The 24693-nt window shown below is 49.5% G+C and overlaps 1 protein-coding gene across 5 annotated transcripts in view; it reads left to right on the forward strand.

The window, feature by feature from the left end:
• The window catches only part of Sec14l1 (SEC14 like lipid binding 1), a 44012-nt gene that overhangs the window by 7060 nt on the left and 12259 nt on the right, over window positions 1–24693 (forward strand). For all 5 annotated transcript variants that reach the window (XM_055592362.1, XM_055592364.1, XM_055592366.1 and 2 more), the window contains exons 3-7: window positions 19163–19312; window positions 19403–19534; window positions 20798–20926; window positions 21270–21507; window positions 22493–22602. In XM_055592362.1, the coding sequence (XP_055448337.1) occupies window positions 19163–19312; window positions 19403–19534; window positions 20798–20926; window positions 21270–21507; window positions 22493–22602 (759 nt within the window). The remainder of the gene's footprint in view (window positions 1–19162; window positions 19313–19402; window positions 19535–20797; window positions 20927–21269; window positions 21508–22492; window positions 22603–24693) is intronic.

Raw genomic sequence — 24693 nt, forward strand, 5'->3', positions numbered from 1 at the left:
GTGTGTGTGTGTGTGTGTGTGTGTGTGTGTGTGTGTGTGTGTGTGTTGGGGGGTGGGGGTGGTGCTGCACTCCATTTTCTCTGATGGCGACTAAGGGTCCTGGAGGGTTATTTGGTGCCATGTTGTGCTCTCTCTGATGAGGGTGAGTTCCATGCCTTGTTCCATTCAACACAAGTTGAGGAGACGGGGCCAACTGACTTGCTGTAAAAATGGGGCATTCTGGTCTGTCTGTGGCGAGCTAGGCCTCTTTCCCTGCTTTTATCCCACTCCCATTTTAGCCCTCCACGTCAGGTCATGTGTACTGTGGGGCCCAGCTTTTGGGTGCTGTAGCCAGATTTAACTCCAACAACAGCGAAATCCCCAAATATCCCATTATGGGAGTAATCATACATACACAAATAAACAAGGAGAATTGCAGACTGCTGTGTATCCATTGTCCAGTTCAGGAGCATCACCATCTTGCAGTGACCTTCCACTGTTCTCCCTGGCACCCCTCAGATTGTTGTGTTGTAGGTGCGTATTTATACAGCTTTAAACATAGCCACTGCAGTTAATCATCATCTTCCTTACTATCTCTTAGGCCACCTCGTTTTCCGTTACCTAAACAGAAAAAGGTTTATGGCTTACTTCAGTGCTTCTCAACCTGTGGGTCTCAACCCCTTCAGGGGTCCCGTTTCAGATATCCTGCATAGCAGATATTGACATTATGATTTGTAGTAGCAAATTTACAGTTATGAAGTAGCAGTGAAGATAATGTTATGGTTGGGGTCACCACACATGAGGAGCTGTGCTAAAGGATCACAGCGTTAGGAAAGTTGAGAAGCCCTGGCTTACTTGCCTCCTGCTTCCAGTAGAATGGTTTGCATTTGGGTGCCTGTGTCTTGGCCCTGATTCTGGCCTCCTATATCCTGAGCTCTCTTCCTCCTGTTTGCATTCTTGCCCCTGATTTGTTAGGGAAACTGGGTCATTTATCCTGTGTGTTGCCCCTGCAGCCTTTTGCTGATTTAATTGTTCTCTTAAGCCAGGGGCAGAGAGGGCCCTGCCTGAACCCAGTCATTTAACGCTTTCTCCATCCTCCAGAGGCCTGCTGATGGAGGTTAACACATGGATTAAAACCGCTGCTCCCATCCACTCCCCTGAGGAGTGTGGCTGCTGTGGATGTGCTCGCCAGGTGCCCAGTCTCTTCAGGTTAAACTGGGCCATCCTATTTATAGTTTCTTTTTAACCCAGTGACTCGAGTCGCATGCCTGTGCTGAGCGCCAGGGTTTTATTGGCCGGTTTCTGTGGAGTGCATACAGGGATGTGACCAGGTGTCCACTTGTTCTGGTCGCTCGGGCTCTGCCCTTCTCCACAGTCCTTTCATTCTAGTCCTTTATGGAAGCTACCACTATAGAGAGAGACAGGTTAGGGTAGTTTGGCAGCTGTTGCAGCTGGGCTGTAGTTCTTGGTGTTGAACCTGTACAGGATTGAAGCTGTGTGTGCTGTGGTAAACATACTGGGAAGGGTGTGCTTGGTGGCAGGGCTGGCAGAAAATCATATGCAGTTCCTGTAAGTTCAGTTACTGAGGACGTTTATGCAGGGGACTCACTTGAGCCTAGAATTTGAGTACAGACTGGGAATATAGTGAGAGCTCACTTGGAGGAAGGGAGAAGGAAAGAAGCTGTGTCTGTCGTCTGTCTTTCACTGATGCATGCTGCCCTGTTTTGCACCCAGGGGTGGATGGTTACTAAGCTCTGGCTTGCTCTTTATCTTGAATTAAACAGATTTGTCTTAAGGACGGGTTGGTCTTAGGAAGGATGCTGATGTCTGTGTTCTTTCTGCTTCTGGTAGCGATTTTATCTCGAGTTGGGGACTGAAGTACACTGAGCTACATCCCAGCCATTGGTCAAGAAAGTTGGGACAGGTCACATTGGAGCATCTTTTGGTTAGATGTGTCTGTGACTTATCTTGGATCATGTCCGAGAGACTCTGGTGAAGGGCATTTGAGTTTGTGTTTGGACTAAGATTGATTGTTACTGTAGTTGTCCGAGAAATGTGCTTGCAGCATGGCGTGCTGCTTCCCTCAGGTTCCTGCCCAGCACCAAGTTCATTTTAAGAAGTATTCTTGACTCTGAGAGAGTGGTAATCTGATTTTTTTGTTTTGGTTTGGTTTTTTGAGACAGGGTTTCTCTGTGAAGATCTGGCTGTAGACCAGAAATTTTCTCTGTAGACCAGGTTGGCCTCAAATTCACAGAGAGTAATCGAATTAAAAAAAAAAAAAAATTCAAGTCCGAGACACTGTTATTGAGTCTGTTTTCTTGGTAGCTGTTATTCTGTGATGTCAGTTTGTCCTAATCATGAAGTGCATTTCTTTTCTCCTCTGTGTTTCTTGCCTGTGCACATATTAAAAACCAAGGGGGTTGGAGAGATGTCTCAGCGGTTAAAAGCACTGACTGCTCTTTCAAAGGTCCTGAGTTCAATTCCCAGCAACCACATGGTGGCTCACAACCATCTGTAATGGAATCTGAATCCCTCTTCTGGTGTGTGTAAAAACAGCATTCATATACATAAAATAAATAAACCAAAAAACCCCACAAAAAACAAAACAAACAAACAAGAAAAACAAGGCCAGAGCTTGAGGAAGTTGCTACCTATTCAGAAGAAAACTGATGTAAGTATCGTGGGTGCTGGAGTGCTTGCTCCGAGATCCTGACGCCTGCATTGACTGGTTAACAGCATTGTTTAGAATGCAGTTCTCACCCCACTGGGTTCACACTCTGTTGAGCCAACATTTCTAGGGGTAGGCGCACAATCTGGGTCTTCACCATCAGGTACTGGGCTTCTGCTCAAGCCGGAAAGATGCTGGGTTAGACCCTTCTCGGGGAGTTAAAAGAAAGCAAGTGGATTCTAGTTGTAACATTTTAAACTTAAAATTTCAAAGGGATTGGTCCTTCAGCAGACTGTACAGTCAGCTCTTCTGCTTGCTTTCTGTAGGGAGTGGAGTGGGTGTGTCCTGGGGTGCTGTCTCCTTGCTCTGTGGGGTGCTAGGAACCACAAAGGTATGCTAACAAGTGGGTGCACCCCTGTCTTCATCGTGTGGATGGCTTTATTTGCTAATTTTCGGGTAGATTTGTAGTATAAATTTTTTATGGTTGTAAAACATGCATATAATTAATTCATTCAAATGCATTTTAGTTGTATAGTTTAGGGTATTAAATACAGATGCAATTAGATATAGTGCATCTATCTTAACCACCATTCCAAGCAGTACTCTGTCCATTAAATACTGATATGCACACCCCAGCCATCATTTGATTCTCTTTTGTTGCTAGTTCTAGGACGGAACCCAGGGCCATGTACATTCTAGGCAAGTACCTCACCACTGAGCTGCCCATCCCAATTCTGTTTTCTGTGTCTGTAACTCTGTCTTCTCTTAAGTTCCACAAAGAGGCAGAAGTATTTTTGATCTTTTGTAACTCACTTATTTTATTTAGCCTAATGTTCTCAAGGTTCATCCATGTTAGATAAAAATTCCCTTCCTTCTTTTTTCTTTGTTTTTGAAACAGGGTCTCACTAGGTAGGGCTAGTGGAAACTCTCTGGCAGGGCTGGAACTCAGAGATCTTGCTGCCTCTTTCTTCCAAGTGCTGGGACCAAAGGTGGAAATAGTCCATTGTGTGTGTACCATTTTGGTTGCTACTGTCATTTTGTTTTTATGTACTGCTTGGAATGGTGGTTAAGATAGATTCACTGTATCTATTTGCATCTGTATTTAATACCCTAAACTATACAACTAAAATGCATTTGAATGAATTTTGTTTTGCTTTGTTGGTTTTTCAAGACAGGGTTTCTCTATGTAGCCTGGGCTATTGTGGAACTCGCTCTGTAGACCAGACTGGCTTTGAACTCAGAGATCTGCCTGCCCCTGCCTTGTAAGTGCTGGGGCTAAAGGTGTGCATCACCACTGCTCAGCTGGTGATTGCTCCCTTTTGACTAGGGGGCATAATGTACCCTTTAAACGGTTTTAAGAACGTCTTCTGTGTGTGTGGAAGTGAGAAGACAACTGGCAGTTTATTGACTCCTTCCGCCGGGAGGGCTGCAAGGATCAGCCATGTTCAGATGCTTTACCTTCTGAGTTATTGGGCCAGCCTCTGAACTGTACTTGGGAGTTGGTTGATTTCTTTTGATTTTCTGTGTTTGAGTGGTTTTTGTCTGCTTGTGCATCTATCTACTGTGTGTGTCTAATGCCTGCAGAGTCCAGAGAGTGCCAGGTCCCTTGGAATGGAGTGGCTGTTGGGAGCCACTCTGGGGGTCCCCTACAAGACAGCAGGGGCTCCTAACCTCTGGTGTCACTCCAGCCCCATACTGTACATTTTTAAAACAAATTTTATTGTAATATTAACCAAAAAATAAATAATAGTAATTGTGTGCCTCTTCAGGTGTAAGTTTTGTTTATAACTTACTTGTTTGAGGACAGGGTCTTGCTTTGTAGGCCAGGCTGACCTCAGATTCATGTTTCTTGAGCACTAGAGTTAGGGCTGTGCAGCCCAGCTCATGCTCTATCTCTGATAGATTCAGACTAGTGCAATCTTTCTGAGCGTAGGTGTGATGTACAGATGCATATCACGTCTGTTCTTTTTGTGGTGTTGGGGCTCAAACCCAGGGTCTTGCTCGTGCGGCACTGCCTCTCCTGTGCAGCCTGTTGTGGAAGTGAGAGGACACACAAGCCTCCTCCATGAGAACTGGTGAGTCCTGTCATTTGAGGAAGGGGGTCACCTGTGGCAAGGCATGCTTTGCACTGGTGCCCTGCCCCCTGAGGTTCCGTGTCAGGGCTGCACTCGTCTTCTGCCGCGTGTGACTTAGGCCTGAGCCCCTCAGGCTTTGACCTGTCCCACACTGGCTGCTGACTCCTCCAGGCTTTGGTTTTGGCTCATGACACTAGATAAGATTTCCATAGCTCATTGCATTCATTTATGTGGGCAAACACATGACATTTTTAAAGCTGACAGCTGCAATTCCCTGGAACACCAAATGCTTTTCTGAAGGCCATGGATTATCTTTTACACTGTGAAAAGTCAAACAGCTCTGCCAAGTGGAGCCTGACTTAAAGGACCACGAATCTGCTGGAGTACCCGGTCTGTTCTGCTTTACTTTATCTTTTTTTGTTTTTGTTTTTGTTTTTGTTTTTCTTTTTTTGAGACAGCATCTCAAACCCATGCTGGCCTCCAACTTCCTGTCTGTGGGAGAATGACTGTGGACCCGTCGATCCTTCTGCCTCCACCTTTTAAGTACTAAAAAGTATAGGCATGTGCCACACACCTGGTTTAGGCAGCTCTGGTGGTGGTTGAGTCCAGGGATTCCTTCAGATCATGCTAAGATGATAGCAGAGTGCTCTCCAGAGTGACAGCCCTGCTGTCCTTTGATTCTCCAACAAAAGTCGGGCTTTTATTTTGATAGTTGAGAAGTGTGCATGAGCACACAGCCGTCTTTCCCACGTGTGTGTGTGGCCAGGCACTGTCAGGCAGCAGTGGTTTGCTTTGTTTATTTTTATGAACAGCAGATAATGCTGTTTTAATAGTTGAAAGCAAACACAAAAGAGTGGAATTAACATGCCGCTGCTATGTCAGAGCCAAGTATAGCACGGGCTCCTTCCTGGGCCTGAGCTGCAGGAATGTGGGTCTAAAGGAGGGAAGTGGTGGGAGGGGCCATCTGCAGCCTGCTGGGCAGAGAGAGCCAGAGCCCGGCCTGTCCTGAGGGGCAGCCCGGGGCCTGCGTGGTTCTGTGTCCCAGAGAAGCTGTCTTCAGCCGGCTACATGGCCAGCCAAACGTGTGTGTTACTAGAGTCTGCCCTTGTGTGAGGTGCCTTGCCCTCCAGTTTCCTTGCCGGCTTGATTTTGATGCAGGGTCTGGTCCAGTCGGCCAGCCTGGCTCAAACTCCTGGCTGAAGTCATCCTCCCACCTCAGTCTCCTTGAGTGGCTGGGAGTGCGGGTGCCAGTACCCCGAGCGTCCTCTACTTTGTTCCCGTGTAAATGACATTATAATAAACACAGCTGGCCAGCACTTGGGATGGAAGGAATATTTTCTCTTTTTAAAGGGGTTTGCTTGTTAGCTGGGAGTGAGGGTGGCATGTACCTGTAATCTCAGCAGCCAAGCCCGTCAGATGTGGAGGTGGAAAGTCTGAAGCCAGTCTGGGTGTATAAGACCCTGCTAGTTAGTAGCTGATGGAGGGTTTGCATGTGCCCTGGGCACAAAGGCACTGCTTTACTCTCAGGAATCCACGTCATCCAGATCCTTATACTGGGTTTTGTTTGAAATCCAACCAGCGGTTGGCAGTTGCAAGGGGTGGGAAGAGATACAGACAGACACAGGGGACACACACATCCTTGCCTTAACCTGTCCGTGTCCAGGGTGGTTTGTCAACTGAGGAGTCTTAAACATACACAGGTGACTGTCTCTGCAGCACTTGGAAACTGCGGTCCCCAGAGATTCTGGACGTGGGAGGTTGTCCTCCATAGCACAGCCTAGGTGAGCTTCGATCTTGGGATCCTTCTGCCTCAGCTTCCAGGGTGTTGAGGTTACAGATGTGAGCCACCGTGTGTGGCTCAAAAGTTTAGATCTCTGAAGAAATTTAGAGAATGTCAGCAGGGAGGCAGAGGAGGAGCGCATGTCATTGGGGTTGGGGAAGGACTCCGAGGCCTCCCGCTAGTCCACCTTCTGGAATCTGACTTTCTGGATGGTGGACACAGTGCATTCATTCCCTTGTGCTGGTTCTCAGGGGTACAGTGGGCAGAGGAGCTGTCCCCACAGCCTGTCTGATAGGCCCATCTGGCCTGGCCCGGGGAGCGGCCTGACCTGCTTTGTGGCTGACAGGGAGCCTGCTGCTGAACCGGCTTGTGCAAAGCCAAGAGCAAGGGTCCAGGGGCAGCAGCTAGAGCTGGAGTGTGCTGCTGTGCCTTATCGGACAGACTGTGCTGCAACCAGAGAGGGACGCTGCGCACAGCGTAAACGCTCCAGGCTCTAATCAGTGTGCCCAGGGGCCAGTTTACAGTCTTGCTTTAAGAGACTTTCCACCTGACTCCCTTACCCCCCCACCTCCTACCCCTTCACTCCGGTCTCTTCTCCCTTCAGATCCTTCCACTCTCACCTGGGGCCTGCTATGCCAGTCAGTACCCTCCTTCCTCAGTGCCCCTCTTGGTCTGTCTTTTTGGTGGTGCAGCAGATGTCAGTCAAGCGCCATTCAGGACTTGGGGCTTCCGTTTGCCCTGTCATATCTCCTCCCAGGTAGTCCTCAAATGACAGGCCTTGGAGGGGGCCCACTGGGTGACCTACATGATGGTAGAGGGGGAGGGGAAGAAGTAAAATTCAAGAAGTCAGTGGGAGTCATCATGCTGCCGGTGTCAAGTCTTTGGACCAAATTGTGCAAGGTTGTCCTGAAGGCTTTTGTCTGAGAACAGCAGTGTGCTTTCTGTGGCTGTGGGAACCGAGGCGAGGGTTGACACTCAGGCTACCACAGGGCCAAGTTCCTGACATGGGTCCAGATTGTGTAGGGAGTGTCAGTGCCGTTAGCGACGCCGGCTTCAGGGCAGCCTGTAGCAGGGCACATTCCAGAGAAAGAGTTGGGCACAGCGCTGTGTGGTGAATGCTTGCCTGGCATGCGGGAAGCCAGGCTGTGGAGGGCACTTCTCGATCTGCAGTGCTCAGCTGGGCCCTGGCGGTGTCCCCTGCCTGTGCTTCCCACAGCTTCCTCCCGGGGGAAGTCAGTGTGCAATCATAGCACACTGTGCTTGTCCTGGGACAGGGTCTGAAACACTTGGCACTTCCTAATCTTTCAGCGGTGCTGTGGGTTCAGGAAGATGAAATGGCAGTGAGCACACACAGACTTTATTTTCATTTTTATTATATGTTTGTTTAGTGTTTATGTGTGTGTGTGTGTGTGTGTGTGTGTGTGTGTACGTATGTATGTATGTATGTGCACGCACGAGTGAACCATGCACATACAAGTAGGCTTTATTTTTAAGAACACTTTTATGTTTAAAGAAAATTGAGCCCTGGTGTGTCTGTGCAGCCTCCCTCCTGCCTCGTGCTTTCCCCACTAGCATCATGTGTGATTTGATTCTTTCTACTGAAGAGTGAGGCCTGGTGACTTGCAGTCTGCTCAGATCCACCAGCTCCTCACACACTTCACTGTGTGCCTGCAGGCCTGATGACACTTGCTGTCACGGAGCTGCCATTGCACCCGTCCTGCTTATTTCAGAGTGAAACAGAGCCCTTTCCCCTTCAATTACGTGTATTACTTTTGAAATGTTGTTCAAATACCTTAATAAATGGTCCAGGGCTCCACCTCCACTCAAGCATTTTGTCTTAAGGAAACAGGGTGCTGGGAACTCCTCAGCAGAGCTCTGTGTAATAGGTAAGCCGTCCAGGAACGGCAGGAATGGTCATCTTCAGGACTTAACCTGATGCAGGATGTGGTGTCTCCAGGCTGGCCATTAAGTCCTGAACTGACAGCAGCAGGCTCTTAGCTGAGGGTAGGCTTGAGTTTTCTAAGTATAGTCAAAAAGAAGATGCAGTAAGCCACGCCTTCTTGGTTATGCTTGAATTTTATTTGAAGACCCAGTAGCTCCCTTGAACCTGTTACTATTATGCATTTTTTTTGTGGTCTTGCTTGGGAATTTTTTTTACAACATAAAAGAAGTTATGTTTATGTGTGATTTCCTACATGAATGCGTGCATACACCTTGTGTGTACCTGGTGCCAGTGGAGGCCAGAAGAGAGTGTCATATCCCCTGAAACTGAAGTTAGAGATGGTTGTGAGCTGCCGTGTTGGTGCTGGGATCTGAACCCAGGTCCTCTGCAAGAGCAGCAATTTTTTTTATCATGAAGCCATCTCCAGGCCTCTTGCCAGGGAACTCTTGAAGGAAGAATATAAGTATTTCTGTATGAGAGCGTGGTCTGGCTGCGAAGTCTGCCACCCCGTTAATAGCCAGGGTTGATTTGCCTGATCTGTCTGACTAGTTGGATGTTCGCTTCCTCCCTCACTGTTCCATGTTGAGGAGGGCGCTCAGAATAGAAGGGCCAGTTTTCGGTCAGGGGTATACGAGTAGCTGTGTTTCCCTTCCATCAGCCTTTCAAGAATACAAGTATTTCAAGATAAAGAACTCCAGACGGTCTTGCTAAATCACGACTTTAGCCATTGAGTTAATTGGTCCTTATTAGGTTCAGCTAGAGGCCGCAGAGGCATTACACAGCAGGCTCCGCCACGTATTGCAGATCTCAGTGGTTCCTGTCGCCCAGGGCTCAGGGAGCAGGAGGCCAGTCTTGGTTACATTGGGACAGCCTTTAAAAGAATAAAAGAAAGCCACAGTGGTACTTGGGAAGTTGAGGCTGGAAGATTGCCACAAATTTGAGGCTAGCCTGGCTACAGCGTGAAACCCTGGCGCAGACCTAAGGGACAATCTTTTTATTTTATGTGCTTTGGTGTTTTGCCTGCCTGTGTGCCTGTGTGAGGGTGTCAGAGCTTGGAGTTACAGACAGTTGTGAGCTGCCATGTGAGTGCTGGGAATAGAACCCGGGTTCTGGACGAGCGTTCAGTGCTCCTATCTGCTAAGCCGTCAGCAGTTTTAACCAGATGGAAACTTGCTGATTTTTTTTTTCTCCTCCATAATCCTTTGCTTCTGCTGTGGCAGTGACGCCCTCTGCTGAGTGCTGGCCACTGCTGGTCTGCGCTCCATTCTCTGGGGGCCACCTTTGTCGCCTGCCCAGTGATGGGCCCAGAGCTGTCAAGCTGCGGTGTGTGCTGTTCCCATTCTTGTGCTGTTTGTGTGCTGCTGCTGGAGGCTCTGCCTGCCTGGTGCCTGGTGTGGAGTGTGGGGGGGGGGGGGGCTTCACAGGTAGCAACTCACGTATGTGAAATGCTTCTTAGAGTGCCTAGCCTGTACGGAGTGCCGGCTTGTCAAGCTGCGGGGGCGGTGTGTGTGTGTGTGTGTGTGTGTGTGTGTGTGTGCGCGCGCGCTGTCAGGGACAGTCAGAGCAGCACTGAGACACAGTGTGTGTGGGCTGCTCCCTCGCTGCTGTGCACACCCCCACGTCCCACCACGGCTCAGTGTGCTCTTTCCCAGTAGAATACTGGTGGATTTGGGAGGAAATGTTACTTTTTCCTTTCCTGTGATTGGCATACATGCTTAGAACGTTGGAGCAAAGGAGCAAGCACATGCCGGATTCTGACACGCTGATGCGGAACGCCTTGGTTCTCAGTGTCCGCCAGCCCCTTTGAGTTCCATGTGCATTCTGGGAATGGAACCTTCCCTGAAAGCAATCACAGCTGGCTTGCACGGAATGATAAACTGAGTGGATGTTGGGGGAGAGATGCAGAAAGGGTGCTCCTGGTCAGAGGGGAGCCAGAGACCTGTGGTTTCCATCAGTTCTTTTGGGGGGGGGGGTTGGGAGGGGAGGTTTATGGTTGGTTCATTCATCTCTCCCATCACCGCCCTCTGTCTCTAAGATGTCAGGTATCCTAGGCTAGCCTTGAACATGCTATGTATCCGGGAATGACCTTGAGTTCTGATCATCCTGCCTCCACCTCTTGAGTGCTAGGATTACAGACGTGCTCCATCAGCCTGATTTACGCAGTTCTAGTGCTGGAAGCCAGAGCTTCATGGGGGTAGCAAGCACTCTGCTACTGCAGCACAGCCAGGCTGACATTCACATTTTAATGGAAGCTTTCAGCAGAGAGATGGCCTGGTGGGCACTGGGAGGTCCTCAGGTATCCTTACCATGCCCTCTGCAGCCTGTGGGTTGAGCATAGGACTTTTCTGACCTAAGTCATCTGGAAGGTGCATTGTCAGCACCAGGGACTTTGGGGGTTTTCTAAGATGAAGTTCATATTTAACATTCAGATGTGTTTGGTTTTAGAGGAAATGGTTTGGGGTAATGGCCTGGTGTCTGTCAAGTTTGTACATGCATGTTGTAGTTTTAGGCTAGGACTGTCTAAAGAGAGAGGGGACACTGTGGCCACTTGGCCGACTTGCTTATGCATTTTATAGTTGTGAAGCCAGCAGTGTTGAGTTGAGCTTGGAAATGGCTCCTCAGATGGAGCACGAAGTTACGTGTGCTGTAACTGATTAGTTATAACTTTCAAAGGGACTCAAATCTTTAGAAGTTTAGTTTCTTTAAATATGTTATTAAGTATGAACACAAAGTTGAGTATGGGCTTAGCAGAGGAGCAAGAGTGTGGGGCAAGCCTGGGCTACATGGTGGGACACCATCTCAAAAAACAGAAGCTGAGTGAGCACTAGAGGAACCCTTGTGACTTGGAACCTCGGTTTACTAGCACTAAGCAGAAGTACCTGCTTCCTTCCTTCCTTCCTTTGTTTTCTCACTTCCTTCCTTCTTTCTGCTCTTCCCCCCCCCCCCGCCACCTTCAGACAGATCTTACTGTGTAGTCCTGGTTGGCTCAGAACTCTCTTTATAGAATAGACAGATTGGCCTGAAACACATGGATATCCTCCTGCCTCTGTCTGGAATTAAAGATGTGCCATCTTTAATTTGTGCCACCAATCCTGGCAAGAGGTAGGTTTTCTAGCGTTTCTGTCAGGACCACACAAGCCCACAGAAGAATGAACTGATCTTCAGGAGTTTCCCTGGGAGCTGTCAACATCAGTGTCTAGACTTCGCTGTCCATAGGCCTTCAACCCTGCCCTGTGGTACGGGGGTCACATCCGGGGCCTTGCTCCTGCAGACAAGCGCCGCAGCTCTGAGCTGCCCTGCAGCCCATGCATCTGATCTGCAGCAGTGGCCAGCCACTGCCGCACTGTGGCTCCTCCTGGGAGCTGGCGCTCTGCAGGGATCTCCACAGACACTTCCACAGGGCCCTTCCCCAGCACAGGCTGCTTTAGCCGGCCCTGCCCCAGTGTATGCTGTAGCCTGTAGCAGAAGCTGCCGTGTTACTGCCACATAGGGCTTTGAGTCTACCTAAGTACCTAATGCCCCTAGATCTTCCCTTACATCCTCCAGAATTCTTAGCTTAGGGCCTATGTGTCACAGACGGGTGTGTGCGCCCGCGTGTGTGCGTGTGGACATATGGAGGTCAAAGGATAATTCTTAGGAGTCAGTTCTCTCCTGGTACCTTTGGAGTTTGGGGACCAAACTGAGGTCATCAGGCCTGTATAATGGTGCCTGTACCTCCAGCATCTTGCGGACCCTGCCTAGTTTCCTGAGGCAAGGCTGGCCGTGAGTCTTGGGAGGACAGATGGGCGCCAGCGGCCTGCCTCTGTATTGTTATTTCCACAGGCAGTGAGTCGTCGCAGCCTAGCACTTAGGTCAGTCTGCCTCTTTTGAATGTGTTGGGTGTTTGTTTCTTTGTTGGTGGCATTTAGTAGGTTATGGTATAGTTTATTTACTCACTGATTTTTTTTTTCCAGGGTAAACCTATGTCTGATAATTCGTTTTTTTGTCGTATCTAGCGCCCCAGAACATCTCACCTGTCCAGAAAATAGCTGGCTTGGTTTGATAGCCAATTTGGGTGTGAACACAGTTCAGTTTGGAGGGGGTTGTTCTTTAAACAGAATTTCTTTTAAATAAGTTTCCTGGCACCGTGCAGTACTCAGCTCCTTAATTCGAAGCCAATCCGCCTTCACTAATGCGGTTTTCTTTAGCACAGTGCTTGATTTTGATATGTCAACATGGCATCCAGAAGTCGGTTAAGAGCTGAAAGCTGTGTTGCCACCTCCTAAACCCTGTGGGGAGGGAAGGGTGGGTGTGGAGGTGGGAGGAATTGTTACCCAGGAGGCAGCTTCCTTCTGGGGAGGCAGTTGATAAGAGCCTAGTGTTTTATTATTCACACAATTGCTGCTTTAAACACCAAGTGCAGATGATCACAATAGCTTTCTCTTTCCCAAGCCAGCCCTCACTTAGAAGGGAGTCTCCTAGAGCTTTTCTCTCTTAAGAAGTGATCTGTGCTAGCTTGGTTGTGTTCTGTCTTCCTTGACTCACGTTGCTGAATCCTGTGTGTGCTCAGGAGGCTGGGTATGCTGTACTTGCTGCCCCTCTGGCTCTCCTGTGCAGAGCTGAGGTGCTCCCTGGGCTCGAGCAGACCTCTGACAGTAGGAGGCTCCGTGCAGCCCACCAAGCCTCAGGAGCGCTCTGTCCCCTCCGGCCTGTGAACTGGAGCTTGGAAGGAGACCTTGGGAGAGGCACCATCTCTGCTGTGCATTTTTGTGTGTAAATGTGGTTTTGCTGCATTTAGCCAGCCACGTGGAAGACAGTACATCCTCCTTTCCCTCTATCCCCCTATTCCTCCCTCTCTCTCTCTTCCTCCCTTAATTCTTTCAGAAAAGAAAGAAAAAAGATAAGCATTGCCAAGGCTTGAGCCCATAGCTGTGCCCATACCAAGTGCATGGTTATTGCTATACCCCTGGTTTCTGTTTTTTGTTTTGTTTTAAATCTGCAATGGTTTCTGGTTTTTGTTTTGTTTTAAATCTGCAATGCTGGTAAATGGAACATAGGGCCTCTCATACACTATGAAGGTGCTTTCCTCTAAGACTTAGCATACGCCTGTGCCCTCAGCCCTGTTTTTACTTTGAGTTAGGGTCTTATCAAGTTGTCCAGGCTGACCTTGAACTTGTTATCCTCTTGCTTCAGCCCCTGAGTACCTGGCATTACATGCCAGGCAGGCTTCTGGTTCTAATTGTATACTCTGGCTTGGTGTAATATAGCTAGGGCTACACAGAGAAACCCTGTCTTAAAAAAACAAAACAAAAGATGTTTTCCCTATAAAACTCTATTCCTTTACATGTTTTCTCCAATTTCTTGTTGTTGTTGACTCTCCCAACGTTTTATTTGGGGAAATTTCCAGTTGTAAAAAGTTAGAGAGAGCAGTAAATACCATGGCAATTTCCCGCACTTTTGTGGTAGGAACATTCAAGAACAAGTTGTGTCTGTACTGTGACCTTTTAACTACTGAAGGATGGCCCTTCTCCGGACTCACCGAGACCGAGACCGTCTCGCAGCAGGCCTGCTAAGGTAGTGATGCAGTAGGTAACGCATGGCCTTGCTGCCATTGTCGTTCCAGGGCAAGGCCTAAGCCCCACTGTGTCCCCTGCCTCTTAGACTCCAGCCTTTTTCAGACGTGTGCTTTTGCTGCCTTTTAAGATACTGACATTCTGTTTCGGTTTTATAAGTTCTATTTTATGTGTCTTGGTGGTTTGCCTGCAAATATGTCTCTGCGCTGCGTGTGTGCAGTGCCTGAAGTGGAGTTGGGGGTGGCTGGGAGCTGCCGTGTGGGTGCTGGAAATCAAACCCCTGGTCCTCTGCAAGAGCAGCTGGTGCTCTCAACCACTGAGCCAGCTCTCCAGCCCCGTGTTTTTAATTTGGGTTTTTTTTTGGGGGGGGGGGGTTGTTTGTTTATTTTTTGAGACAGGGTTTCTCAGTATAGCCTTGGCTATCCTGGAACTTGCTCTGTAGACTAGGCTGGCCTTGGAACTGACAGAGATCCTCCTGCCTTGCCTCCCTAGTGCTGGGATCAAAGGTGTGTTACCACTGGCCGGCCCTGTTTTTTTCTTTTTAAGAAAATAACAATTCTAACTAGAATCTTGTGGAATTGGGATTTCTGTGATCATCTCGTTATAGTGACGATTGTTTTGAGGCTTGCCTGGCTCCTGCACATCGTGCTTGTGTCCTGTCACTGCTTGCTGGCCCTCTGCTGGATAGAGCTGGGGCACCAGCTTGCTTCTGTCTTTGGGGGCTGCTCATCCGCTCTCTAGGAGCCTCACAGGCTGCAGCTGCCGTTGAACACGAAGCACTGGTGCCTGTGAGCTACAGAGAGCTCAGAGTGCCCTTTACAGTCTCCTTCCCCATGGCCCTCAGAAGTTAGCTTTGCTCATGTGCACAGGACTCTGGTCACGGCGAGTGAGAAACAAAGGCTGGATTCATTAGTTACTTTAGGAAACTTTTATTCCATACTGTAAAAGAACGTTTATTAACAAAGACCTCGTTTCAGGCATTGAGGTTCTGATTTTTTCTGGGAACGAAAAGAGAAGTGGTGTTTGGTCCCTGCCCTGTGGTTGGTCCTGCTGAGTGGCAGGATGGGAAGGAACATGGAGGGAGGAGGGAGGAAGGGAAGCATTCTGCAGTCTGAAGAGAAGGCTCTGTACCCGTCAGCCTCTCCTGAGCCTGAGTGCCCAGGTGCTACCTGGCTGCCACCTCAAGGTACAAGGGAGGGACTTTGCCATGTGAGAGACTGCACAGGTGGGTGGCTTCCTAGGGAGTGGAAGGACTTCAGTGTGGCTTCAGTTCCAGGCCCTGCTGTACCACTCAGCTTCAGGAAGACCAAGGTTAGGGCCAGGCGTTGACGCACACCTTTGATCCAGAGGCAAAGGCAGATTTCTTGAGTTCTGCCATGTAGAGAGACCCCAGCCTCAACTGCCCCCGCCCCCCAAAAGAATGCCATGGTGTATTTTAAAAGTGGCTACTTGAGGTGTTGACAAAGAGCCTCCCTCTGCTGTTTCTTGGTAGATTCCTAGTCACTCTCTCTTAAGAGCTGTAGTTTGGGGCCCTGGTGTCCTTAACAGTGATGGGATGTGTCGAGCTGACTTCCAGCTCCTTTTACTACAGTGCTTTCCGAATAGCTGGGAGCAGGGAGTGGCAGTTCTCTCATGGAGTCACTTATTCACTTGTGGCCTCCTGAGGATTGTCCGGGGAGTGATCTGAGCAGGTAGATGAACTTCCCAGGTGCTGGTTGTTCTTGGAGAGACAGCTATTGTGTGACCTGTGAGATCCTGCAACTTGGCGTTTGGGATGCCTCTGAGTGGAGGAGAAGAGGAGGCTGTGTGAACCTGAAAGCACTGTCAGGGCCACGTGCAGCTGCCTTCCTGCCAAGCTGTCCTTACATGACTCACTCGGTTTCTGAAAATGGGATGCTCAGTGCTGTTGGCACTTCCTTCTCCTTCCCTGCAGAGGAGGAGAAGGGCAGGGCTGCCTTGGCCATAAGGAGGACCTTGCAGATGATGATGAGGACCTAAGCGTCATAGTTCCTGCTTCCCTCCATTCCTCTGGGTCTTGGGAGACAGCTGCAGTGCCCTGTCCTCTGAGACACGCTACTCATAACTGAGACTAAAGACCTGTCCTAGGTCTGCACAGTCCTGCCCTGACAGGCTGCTGCTTCCTCCAGCTCCTTCAGTGTGCAGCCCCGATGCGTTCCTGGACCACTGCAGTGTGATGGTCACCCCCTGTCTACCCGTCCTGCCCTGGAGCTGCCTACCATGGCGCCTCCTAACCATACTTCAGATGGATGTGACCTACAGTTTCTCAGAAAGCAAATGTGATGATCCAGGAGAGCTAGGGTGGAATTGAGCCCTCGTGGAAACCCAGGTGGAGAGGTTCTGCTGTGTCTTGAGTTGACCTACAGTCAGATGGGCAAGCCTGTCGGGGTGAGCGGCAGCAACCTTCTCCACCCCTGGCTGTTTTCCAGCATGCTCATGCTTTGGGGCTCTCCCTGGTTGCAGGAGAGTCTAAGCAGCTAATATTTCTTTTCACCATTGTCTCACGTTTCTTCTTTAAATTGATTTTGGTTGTGGTTAACTTAAGATGAGACTTCGCCATAAACCTCCCTCCCCATTCTTAGTTAATCCCTACGGAGGAGTGGCTCCTGCCAGTCTTGTGTGAGACCTGTAGAGGAATGTTAATTCAGAGCATGGCTGTTCTGGCAAGAGATCACATCCAGAGATGTTCTAGGTCTGTGTGATTGGGCTAGAATACAAAGAGCCTGTAATCCAGGAGACAGGGGCAAGCAGATCTGAGTTCAAGGCCAGCCTGGTATGGAGTAAGTTTCAGGTAAAGAAAAGCTTAGATCCAAACATGGTGGATGATGGCATTACATGCCTTTAATCCCAAACATTGAAGGTAAAGGTAGTTTGTAGAAGGAAGTACTTATGTTTGAAAGTGATGTCTAATTGAGTGGGGAAAAGTTGATGGATCAGAGAAAGACTAGATAGAATAGAGTAAGCCCAACTCTCAGAAGAAGAGAGAGGAAAGACAAGCTACTTAAGGGGCAGTGAGAAAGAGGAGACAGTTTTTACTGGGACAGTAATAGAGAGACAGGTTGCAGAGAGAGAACTGAGGTGAAGACTGAAAGAGCCAGAGAGTGAGAAGGAGCCACAAGATTAGAGCAGATTGCTTGAGTTAGTTTGAGGCCAAAGAGAGCAATTCAGAGGCCGAGGGAAAAGCCAGATTGAATAAGTCATCTGGGAGAGCCAGATCAGCTGAGTTAAACCAGCCAGCTTGAAGCTCAGGAAGAAAAAGAAAGCTTATTAAGCAGAAAGTCTCAGAGGCTGAAAATGTTCTAGGCCTAGGTTAGATTGTACAAAGGCTAGAAGCTTCAGGACAAGGCCTAGGTCGGCAGACGGAGGCTTGTAAGCCTCCCGGAGAGCAGTTCCCTCAGTAACTGTTAGCCGCAGTACCTTCTTCACAGAGGGAGCCGAGGACAGAGCGAGTGAGTTAGCTAGGTGCAACCTGTGGACTTCATAAATTACGTAGTGAGTCTTTTTTTCCCCGTTGATTTTTGTTTTGAGATCATTGTTGATTCGTAGTGTATTAACATAATTCAAAATAATACTGTGGTGAGCTTCCATAGCCCTTCAAACCCATTTCCACAGTGTAATGCAGAAATACGTGTCATCTGGGGCAGGGCGCCAGCCGCTCCCACCCGCGCCAGTGTGTCGATCTTACAGCCATGCCTTCCTTCCCTCTTCCTAAACCCTCACCACCCCTAGTTTTCAGTTTCTTTAATTTTTGTCTTTTCGTGACTGGTATATAAAGTTCAAGGTCAACGTTAGCTACATAGTGAGTCTGAGGCCAACCTGGGATACACGAGACCCCATCTCAAAGCAAAACAAAACAGAGGAAAAGGGGATTCCTGTGGGTATGACTGTTGGGGCTGAGGACACTCCATGTGCAAAGGGAAGCCGCTCCTTTTCATGTGTGTGCACTCCCTGAAGGACATGGAGTTGCCCTGTGAGCTTGCCTATGTATGTCGAGCAGGGCCGCTGCGGGCTGGCTGGTGGCTTCGTGGTCAGGGTTCAGTTTTGAGAATCGTGCCTGCTTTCCAGGGAGTTGTGTTGGTCCACAGTCCTGCCAGCAGTTTCGGGAGCGTTTCCCCATCTTCCCTGGCTTTTAGTGTTCGCTGCGCGTTGTTCCTGGTGGTGCACAGTTGCGCTTGTGCGGTTCAGTTGTGTCTCCCACCCGCTGGTCTCCCTGCGCATTTCTAGGTGGAGCTATGTGCCGCGTGCCCAGGCGTCTTGGGAAGATGTTTGTTCCTGTCTTTACCCTCTTTTGAGACGTTGGTCTCACTCTTCAGCACAATCTGGACTTGAACCCATAATCCTCCTGCCTCCACCTTTTAATTTTGGCTTGCAGACATGCCTAGCATTTGTTCATATTATGATTAGATTTTAATTATTAGTGTGGGGGGGTTTGCTTTGTTTTAGATCATGGTAAATAACAACAATAACAACAAAAAGAACATCCTAATTTTTTTCTTCCATTTCTACATTAGTCAAAAATGGTCTAGGCAGGGACTGGAGAGATGGCTCAGAGGTTAAAGAGCACTGGCTGCTCCTCCAGAGGTACTGAATTCAGTTCCCAGCAACCACACAGTGGCTCACAACCGTCTATAATGAGATCTGGTGCCCTCTTCTGGCATGCAGGTGTACAGACAGACAGACAGACATTATATTTATAATAAATAAATATTTTTTTATATGGTCTAGGTGGAACCCGAAGTACAGCTCAGTTGAACAGGTGCTTAATATGTACACAGCCCTGGGTCCATCCTTTCCCCAGAAGGGAAGAGGGAGCCATGAGCTGGGTATGCCCACTGCTCTGTCTCCCTGCACTGAGGATCTGGCCTCTACTTTGGTCGAGGGAATCCTTCCTCTTTGTTGGTTTCAAAGTCATGGTAGCTATGTTGGGTTTTTTGCCTTTCCATACATATTTGAAAAATCTTCTTTCATTTAGCCACAGCAGAAGCTTGCCAGGGTTTGGCACTGCCCTGAGCATGCATGCCTACGGAATTGCCATCCTTACTAGATCAAAGCTTCCAGTCCAGGAACGGGGGTCTTCCCCACTCCTGTAAGATCAGCCACAGCAGTGACAGGTGCCATCTCCTTTTTGTCACTGTCCTTCATCCACAGGCCTATGAAAGGAGGTTCCCTACATGTCCTTTGATTCCAATGTTCGTGGACAGTGACACCGTGAGCGAATTTAAGAGTGAGGATGGGGCTATTCATGTCATCGAGAGGCGCTGCAAGCTGGACATAGACGCTCCCCGGCTGTTGAAGAAGGTAGCTGGCGGGGGCCCCCAGGCTGTGCGGTGGCTCAGCCCATGCTGCGCTCGGGTTGAGAGTGCTTTCCCTCCTTGCTCCCCTTCACAGATTGCGGGAGTCGACTACGTTTATTTCGTCCAGAAGAACTCCCTGAACTCTCGAGAGCGCACTTTGCACATCGAGGCGCACAACGAGACCTTCTCTAACCGCGTCATCATCCGCGAACACTGCTGCTACACAGTGAGTAATAACAGTCAGTGCCAGCTCGCCGGGACCCCTGGCCGCGTGACCTTACCGGCTCAGTTGCAGCTAGCTGGGGCTCCTGGGCCAAGTGCGGCCTGTTAAGAAAGGCAGCTCTGCTGTGCCAGCTGCTGCTTCTCCTTGTGGATGAGTGGCGCAGTGGGGGGGGGGGGGGGAGCCTTGACAAGAGGATTCTGTTACTGTGACAGGCCAGGCTGCCACCTGACACCCTGACTGTTCTTGTCTCACCGCTCACTGTCTTGGAGTTTGACGTGTAGACCAGGCTAGCCTTAAGTTGCTGCCATCTTCTTGCCTTGCTTCCCAGGTGCTGCATTACAGTTGTATACCATTAGACTCAGCTCCTCATCAGTTTGTTCTGTGTTTTGAAACAGGCTATCATTGTAAAGCCCTGGCTGGTCTGAATTCAGCTATGTAGAGTAGGCTGGAACTTACAGAGGTCCATCTGCCTCTGCCTCCCAGTTGTTCAGACTAAAGGCGTGTAGTACCAAGGCCAGCTTCCTGATTGTCTTTCTGGTGCAACCCCGACACTGTGTGTTTTTAGCCAAGGCTTGTGTGTGTTTACAGGTAGAGCTCTGAGCATCTGTCCATTTTGGTTTTCACTGCACACACCTGTTTCAGGAGCTCTCCCAGAGCATGAGAACTACCCCCTCCTGTGTACCCCAGCTGTTTGCCTCCTACGACGTCCTCCACATAGAAGCCAAATGACCCATTGAACAGTGTCACCTGTGGTTCCTAGGTTCAAGCCCACGCCTCCCTTTAGAGGTGCCCACAGTCCTCACGGTTCCCTATTTGTGCCCTGCCTTCCTGCTACTTGCTGGGCCCTGCAGCCAGCCATGCCGTTTCTCTAGCTGGGCAACCCTGCTCAGCCTTTCTCCAGAGCGCACTACCTCCTAAGTAGCCGTGTGGCTTTCTTGCTTTGCATATCTGTGGCTCATGTGTCTCTCAGGAAGCCCGAGCAGTATAGTGTGTAGCTCTTTCTCTGTCTGTGTAGAGCCGCCACAGGTGCTCGTGAGTGGATAAGGGGCTGGAGTAAAAAGCTCTGTTCGTCACTTAGCGAAAGTCATGTGATTGCAGTTGAAGCCTTTGAGTGTCGGCTGTGTAATTTTTGCCCTGCTTTCCTCCTTCCTCATGACTGTGATGTCATTAAACATGCTTCTTCCGGGTACTGGTCAGCTGGCCAGGGAACAGACAGGTTATGGCTTCAGTGTGAGCATGGTGGGAACAGATTCTCTCTGCCCACAGGTTCACCCTGAGAATGAGGACTGGACCTGTTTCGAACAGTCTGCAAGTTTAGATATCAAATCATTCTTCGGTTTTGAAAGTACAGTGGAAAAAATTGCCATGAAGCATTACACAAGCAACATTAAAAAAGTGAGTGTCTTTCATGGGCCTGTGTGGGAAGGGAGGTGGGAGCCCTGAAAGGAGTCCCACAGCTGCTTGCCTTTTTATTGTTTACTTTTTGAGACAAAATTTCCATATTCACTCAAATCCATAATCCTCCTGCTTCAGCCTCCCAAGTATTAGGGTGTGTGCCACAATACCCAGTGAAAATTAGTTCTTGAGTGGGGACTGGGAATTGAACTCGGGGCCTTGCATATTAACCTAGAATTCTACACAGAGCTGTATCCACAGCCCCCAAATTCCTATTTGGGTAAATCTTGTAAGCTGATGAGCGCAGTCTGGGTGTTGAACACACGCTCACCTTACCTTACAGGGGAAAGAAATCATTGAATACTACCTGCGGCAGCTGGAGGAGGAAGGCATCACCTTCGTGCCCCGATGGACCCCGCCGTGTCTGGGACCCTCGTCAGAAGCATCATCGACAAGCAAGAATCAAGCCACATCCACAGCTGTCCTTGTTCCGGACACTGCTGCTACCAAGGAGGGCCTGAGTGGGGAGAGTCTCAGTGGCCCTGGCACAGCGTCTGAGCCTGTGGTGGGAACCCCTGACGGTGAGCCCAGCACGGCTGGGGGGGACCCACGGGGCCTGTCCCCTCTCCTCGGTTCTGGCCAGTTGTGTCTCCTCATGACAGTTGATCCGTCTGCTTCCGGCTTTGTTTCCTGAGCCTCCCACTTAGAGAACACATTCATTTATTCTTTTTCTTTAAGTAGAAGTTATTTCTAGTTATCCATTCATGAGACCAGAAGATGTTTCCCACGTGTTTTGATTGATGGCACCTTGCGTGGCTGTAAGTCCTGCCGACGGCTTTTTGATCACACGGGGCCTGTGCTGCTTATGTATAGCTCCCACGCGCAGCAGTTTCACTCCTTTAACGACGGCTGCCTTCAGGTTCGAAATACCTCCAGTTCATGTTTGGGTTCACTGAGGCACGGAGCAGTCGAGCAACTTGACAGTGGTCACACAGCTAGTGAGCGGCAGAGTTGGGAGTGCCTTTACACTGGCTAGACCCAGAGTTTGTGTGCGTGCAGTTTTCCATATGCTAAGTACATACACGAAGCACAAGTTTTTAATTTTTAGTTACAAAACGTGTAAAAAACATGGAGAAAACGAGAAAACATAAGAAGGTTCTCCCACTGAGAAACAGTGTTAAACTAATATATTTATCTTTCCTTCGTTCTCTGGCCTTTGGCAGTCACTGGCGAAAGGGCTGGGGCAGCATTCTTGAGCTCAGGCCCGGTGCTGAAGCGAAAGGTGTGCTGTGTCTGCTAAGCGATTAGCCCGTCCTGAGCGGTACTGAAATTACAGGCGGAGGACTGGAAGGAGGCACAGCCTCCTGTGTTTATCGGGGTTCTCATCTTAAACACTGCTTACTTACCTGTGGTTATCAGCGATCCTCCCTAAAGACTGCTGAAGCCACCCAGGGAGGCTGCCAACTCTGCTCCCCCTCTCCCCTCCAGCACACCCTGCCCACACCATCCCTGACAGAAGGGCTCAGCGTCCTCGGCGGTAAATAACGCCTGCACCTTAACTTCCAGACAAGCTAGATGCTGACTACATCAAGAGATACTTGGGTGACCTGACTCCCCTCCAGGAGAGCTGCCTCATCAGACTGCGCCAGTGGCTCCAGGAAACACACAAGGGCAAAGTGAGTGTGGGCTCCTCCGTCAGCGCTACAGACCGTGGGTCTCCAGTCTCACCCGAAGCTGCCTCTGCACCCGCCCCTCCCACCCGGAAGCCATGAGTGTGTCCGCCCTGACTACCCTCCTGTCAGGGCTGAGGTGCCATCTACACAGGAGTAGCTTCCTGCGCTCCAGGGAACAGTCTAGCCCAGAAACCATGAAAGGCCAAGCCGCAGCGCAGAGCATCTGCCCGGCGAGAGGAGCGGGAGGCGGATTGGAGTGTTAAGTGCTGTCCCTAGTATACAGAGATCCACTCTTTTGTGAGGTTTTTATGCACATAGGGCATTAGCTTTGTTACTTAGAAGAGTGTCATTCCCTGTCACAGTGAAGCTTTGGTTCTGAGATTGGGGGAGATCTATCCAGCCCCACAGGCGTGACATTTACAGAAACAGGCTGGTAGGTCAGGCCAGCTGTGGACAGTGTCAGATAAAGAGACCTGGGCATCACTGGCTGGCCTGGTCCACAGGCTTGCTTGCCTGGGTTTATGGGCACACAGAGGCAGCCATTAGGAAAGCAGCCTCAGTGGAGTGGCCGTCTATGTGGCAGCGGAAGTGGGTGCTTTCAGCTCCTTCAGTCCTCACAGCCCTTCAGGTGAGTGTGGGGTGGAAAAGGAGGTGGAAGGGTCAGGCAGACAGCTGAGGTCTTGGGGCTGGAGTGTGATGAAGTAGGATTGCCACTCAGACCGCCTGGTTCTAGCACCAGTAGATCCATCCCCTCACCTCCCTCTTATTTTAAAAGAAATGTAGGTAACCAGTTGATTAGGGTGAGAGTTTATTTTTATTTAGGTATTTAAATGTTTTACTTATTTAATGTGTGTGTTTTCCTTGTGTGTATGTCTGTGTTCCATGTGCATGCAGAGGCCAGAAGAGGGCATCACATTCCCCAAGACTGGAGTTTCAGGGGGCTGTGAGCCGCCCTGTGAGAGGGGGAATTGAACTTGGGTCCTCTAACAGCACAGCTGGTGCCCCTAACTGCTGAGCTGTCTCTTCAGCTCCTTCTTTATTTTTTGGGAGAGTCTTGTTCTAGCTGCAAACTTAAAAAGAAATTTTTAAAGTATTTTATGTTTATGGATGTTTTGCTTACATGTATATCTACATAGCACATTTAACTACTGATCTGCCACTCCAGCCCCAAATAGTAAAAACCTCTTAATCCTTTTGTGTCAGCCACCCAAGTGCTGGGACTATGTTTTTCAAGACAGGGTTTCTCTGTATAGCTTTGGCTGTTCTGGACTCACTTTGTAGACCAGGCTGGCCTCGAACTCACAGAGATCCACCTGCCTCTGCCTCCCTAAGTGCTGGGATTACCGCGCCCAGCGTTATCACCCACATTCTTAATCACTTTTGTGTAACTTTGATACTTTTCAAATGGTTGCTGCCACATCATCTACTGGCTTTGTTGGGAACGGTCCTGCAAGGCTATTGCCCCCACTCTGGGAGAAACAGGCTGGTAGGTCAGGAGAGCTCCTGCTCTCCTGATGGCCCCACTGCCCTCCTTCATGGCTGAATAGCCGTGAGGGAGGTTCCTGGCCCAGAGCAGGCTGGGATCACAGCCCCGGCTGGTTCTTTATTCAGCAAGCATCCTATGGACTGACAGTAGTGAGCATTCTAGAGTGGCAGCACCGCCATCCTGTCCACACCAGCATCTGAAGTGTGCCGTGTACCGAAAAGGGATCTTCTTCAGTTCACACGGAGGCCAGAGTGTAGGCCTGAGGCTGGCCGGTTCCGAAGTCTGTTACAGCCAGGTGTGGTGGCATCGCCTGGCTTCAGTCAAGGCAGAGGCAGGCAGTTTCCATAGTGAGTTCCATTGGAGCGTCATAGAGAGACCCTGTCTCAGAAAACAAGCAAACAGACAAAAAAGGTCAGTTTGCCTCCACTTTGCTTTGCTGAGCAGAAAACGGCAGTCAGGATTGTCATTCCAGTACTGCTGCGTTTTAACTCTGTGAATGTATTCTTCAGATTAATTGTAGCTTTATTAAAATGGCCCCTGGGGTGACTCTTCTGGCAGCTTTGTGTGTGTGTGTGTGTGTGTGTGTGTGTGTGTGTGTGTGTGTGTGT

The sequence above is a fragment of the Psammomys obesus genome, unplaced genomic scaffold (genome assembly GCF_907164565.1).
Source record: "Psammomys obesus unplaced genomic scaffold, mPsaObe1.curated_primary_1811, whole genome shotgun sequence".
NCBI classification, from domain to species: domain Eukaryota; kingdom Metazoa; phylum Chordata; class Mammalia; order Rodentia; family Muridae; genus Psammomys; species Psammomys obesus.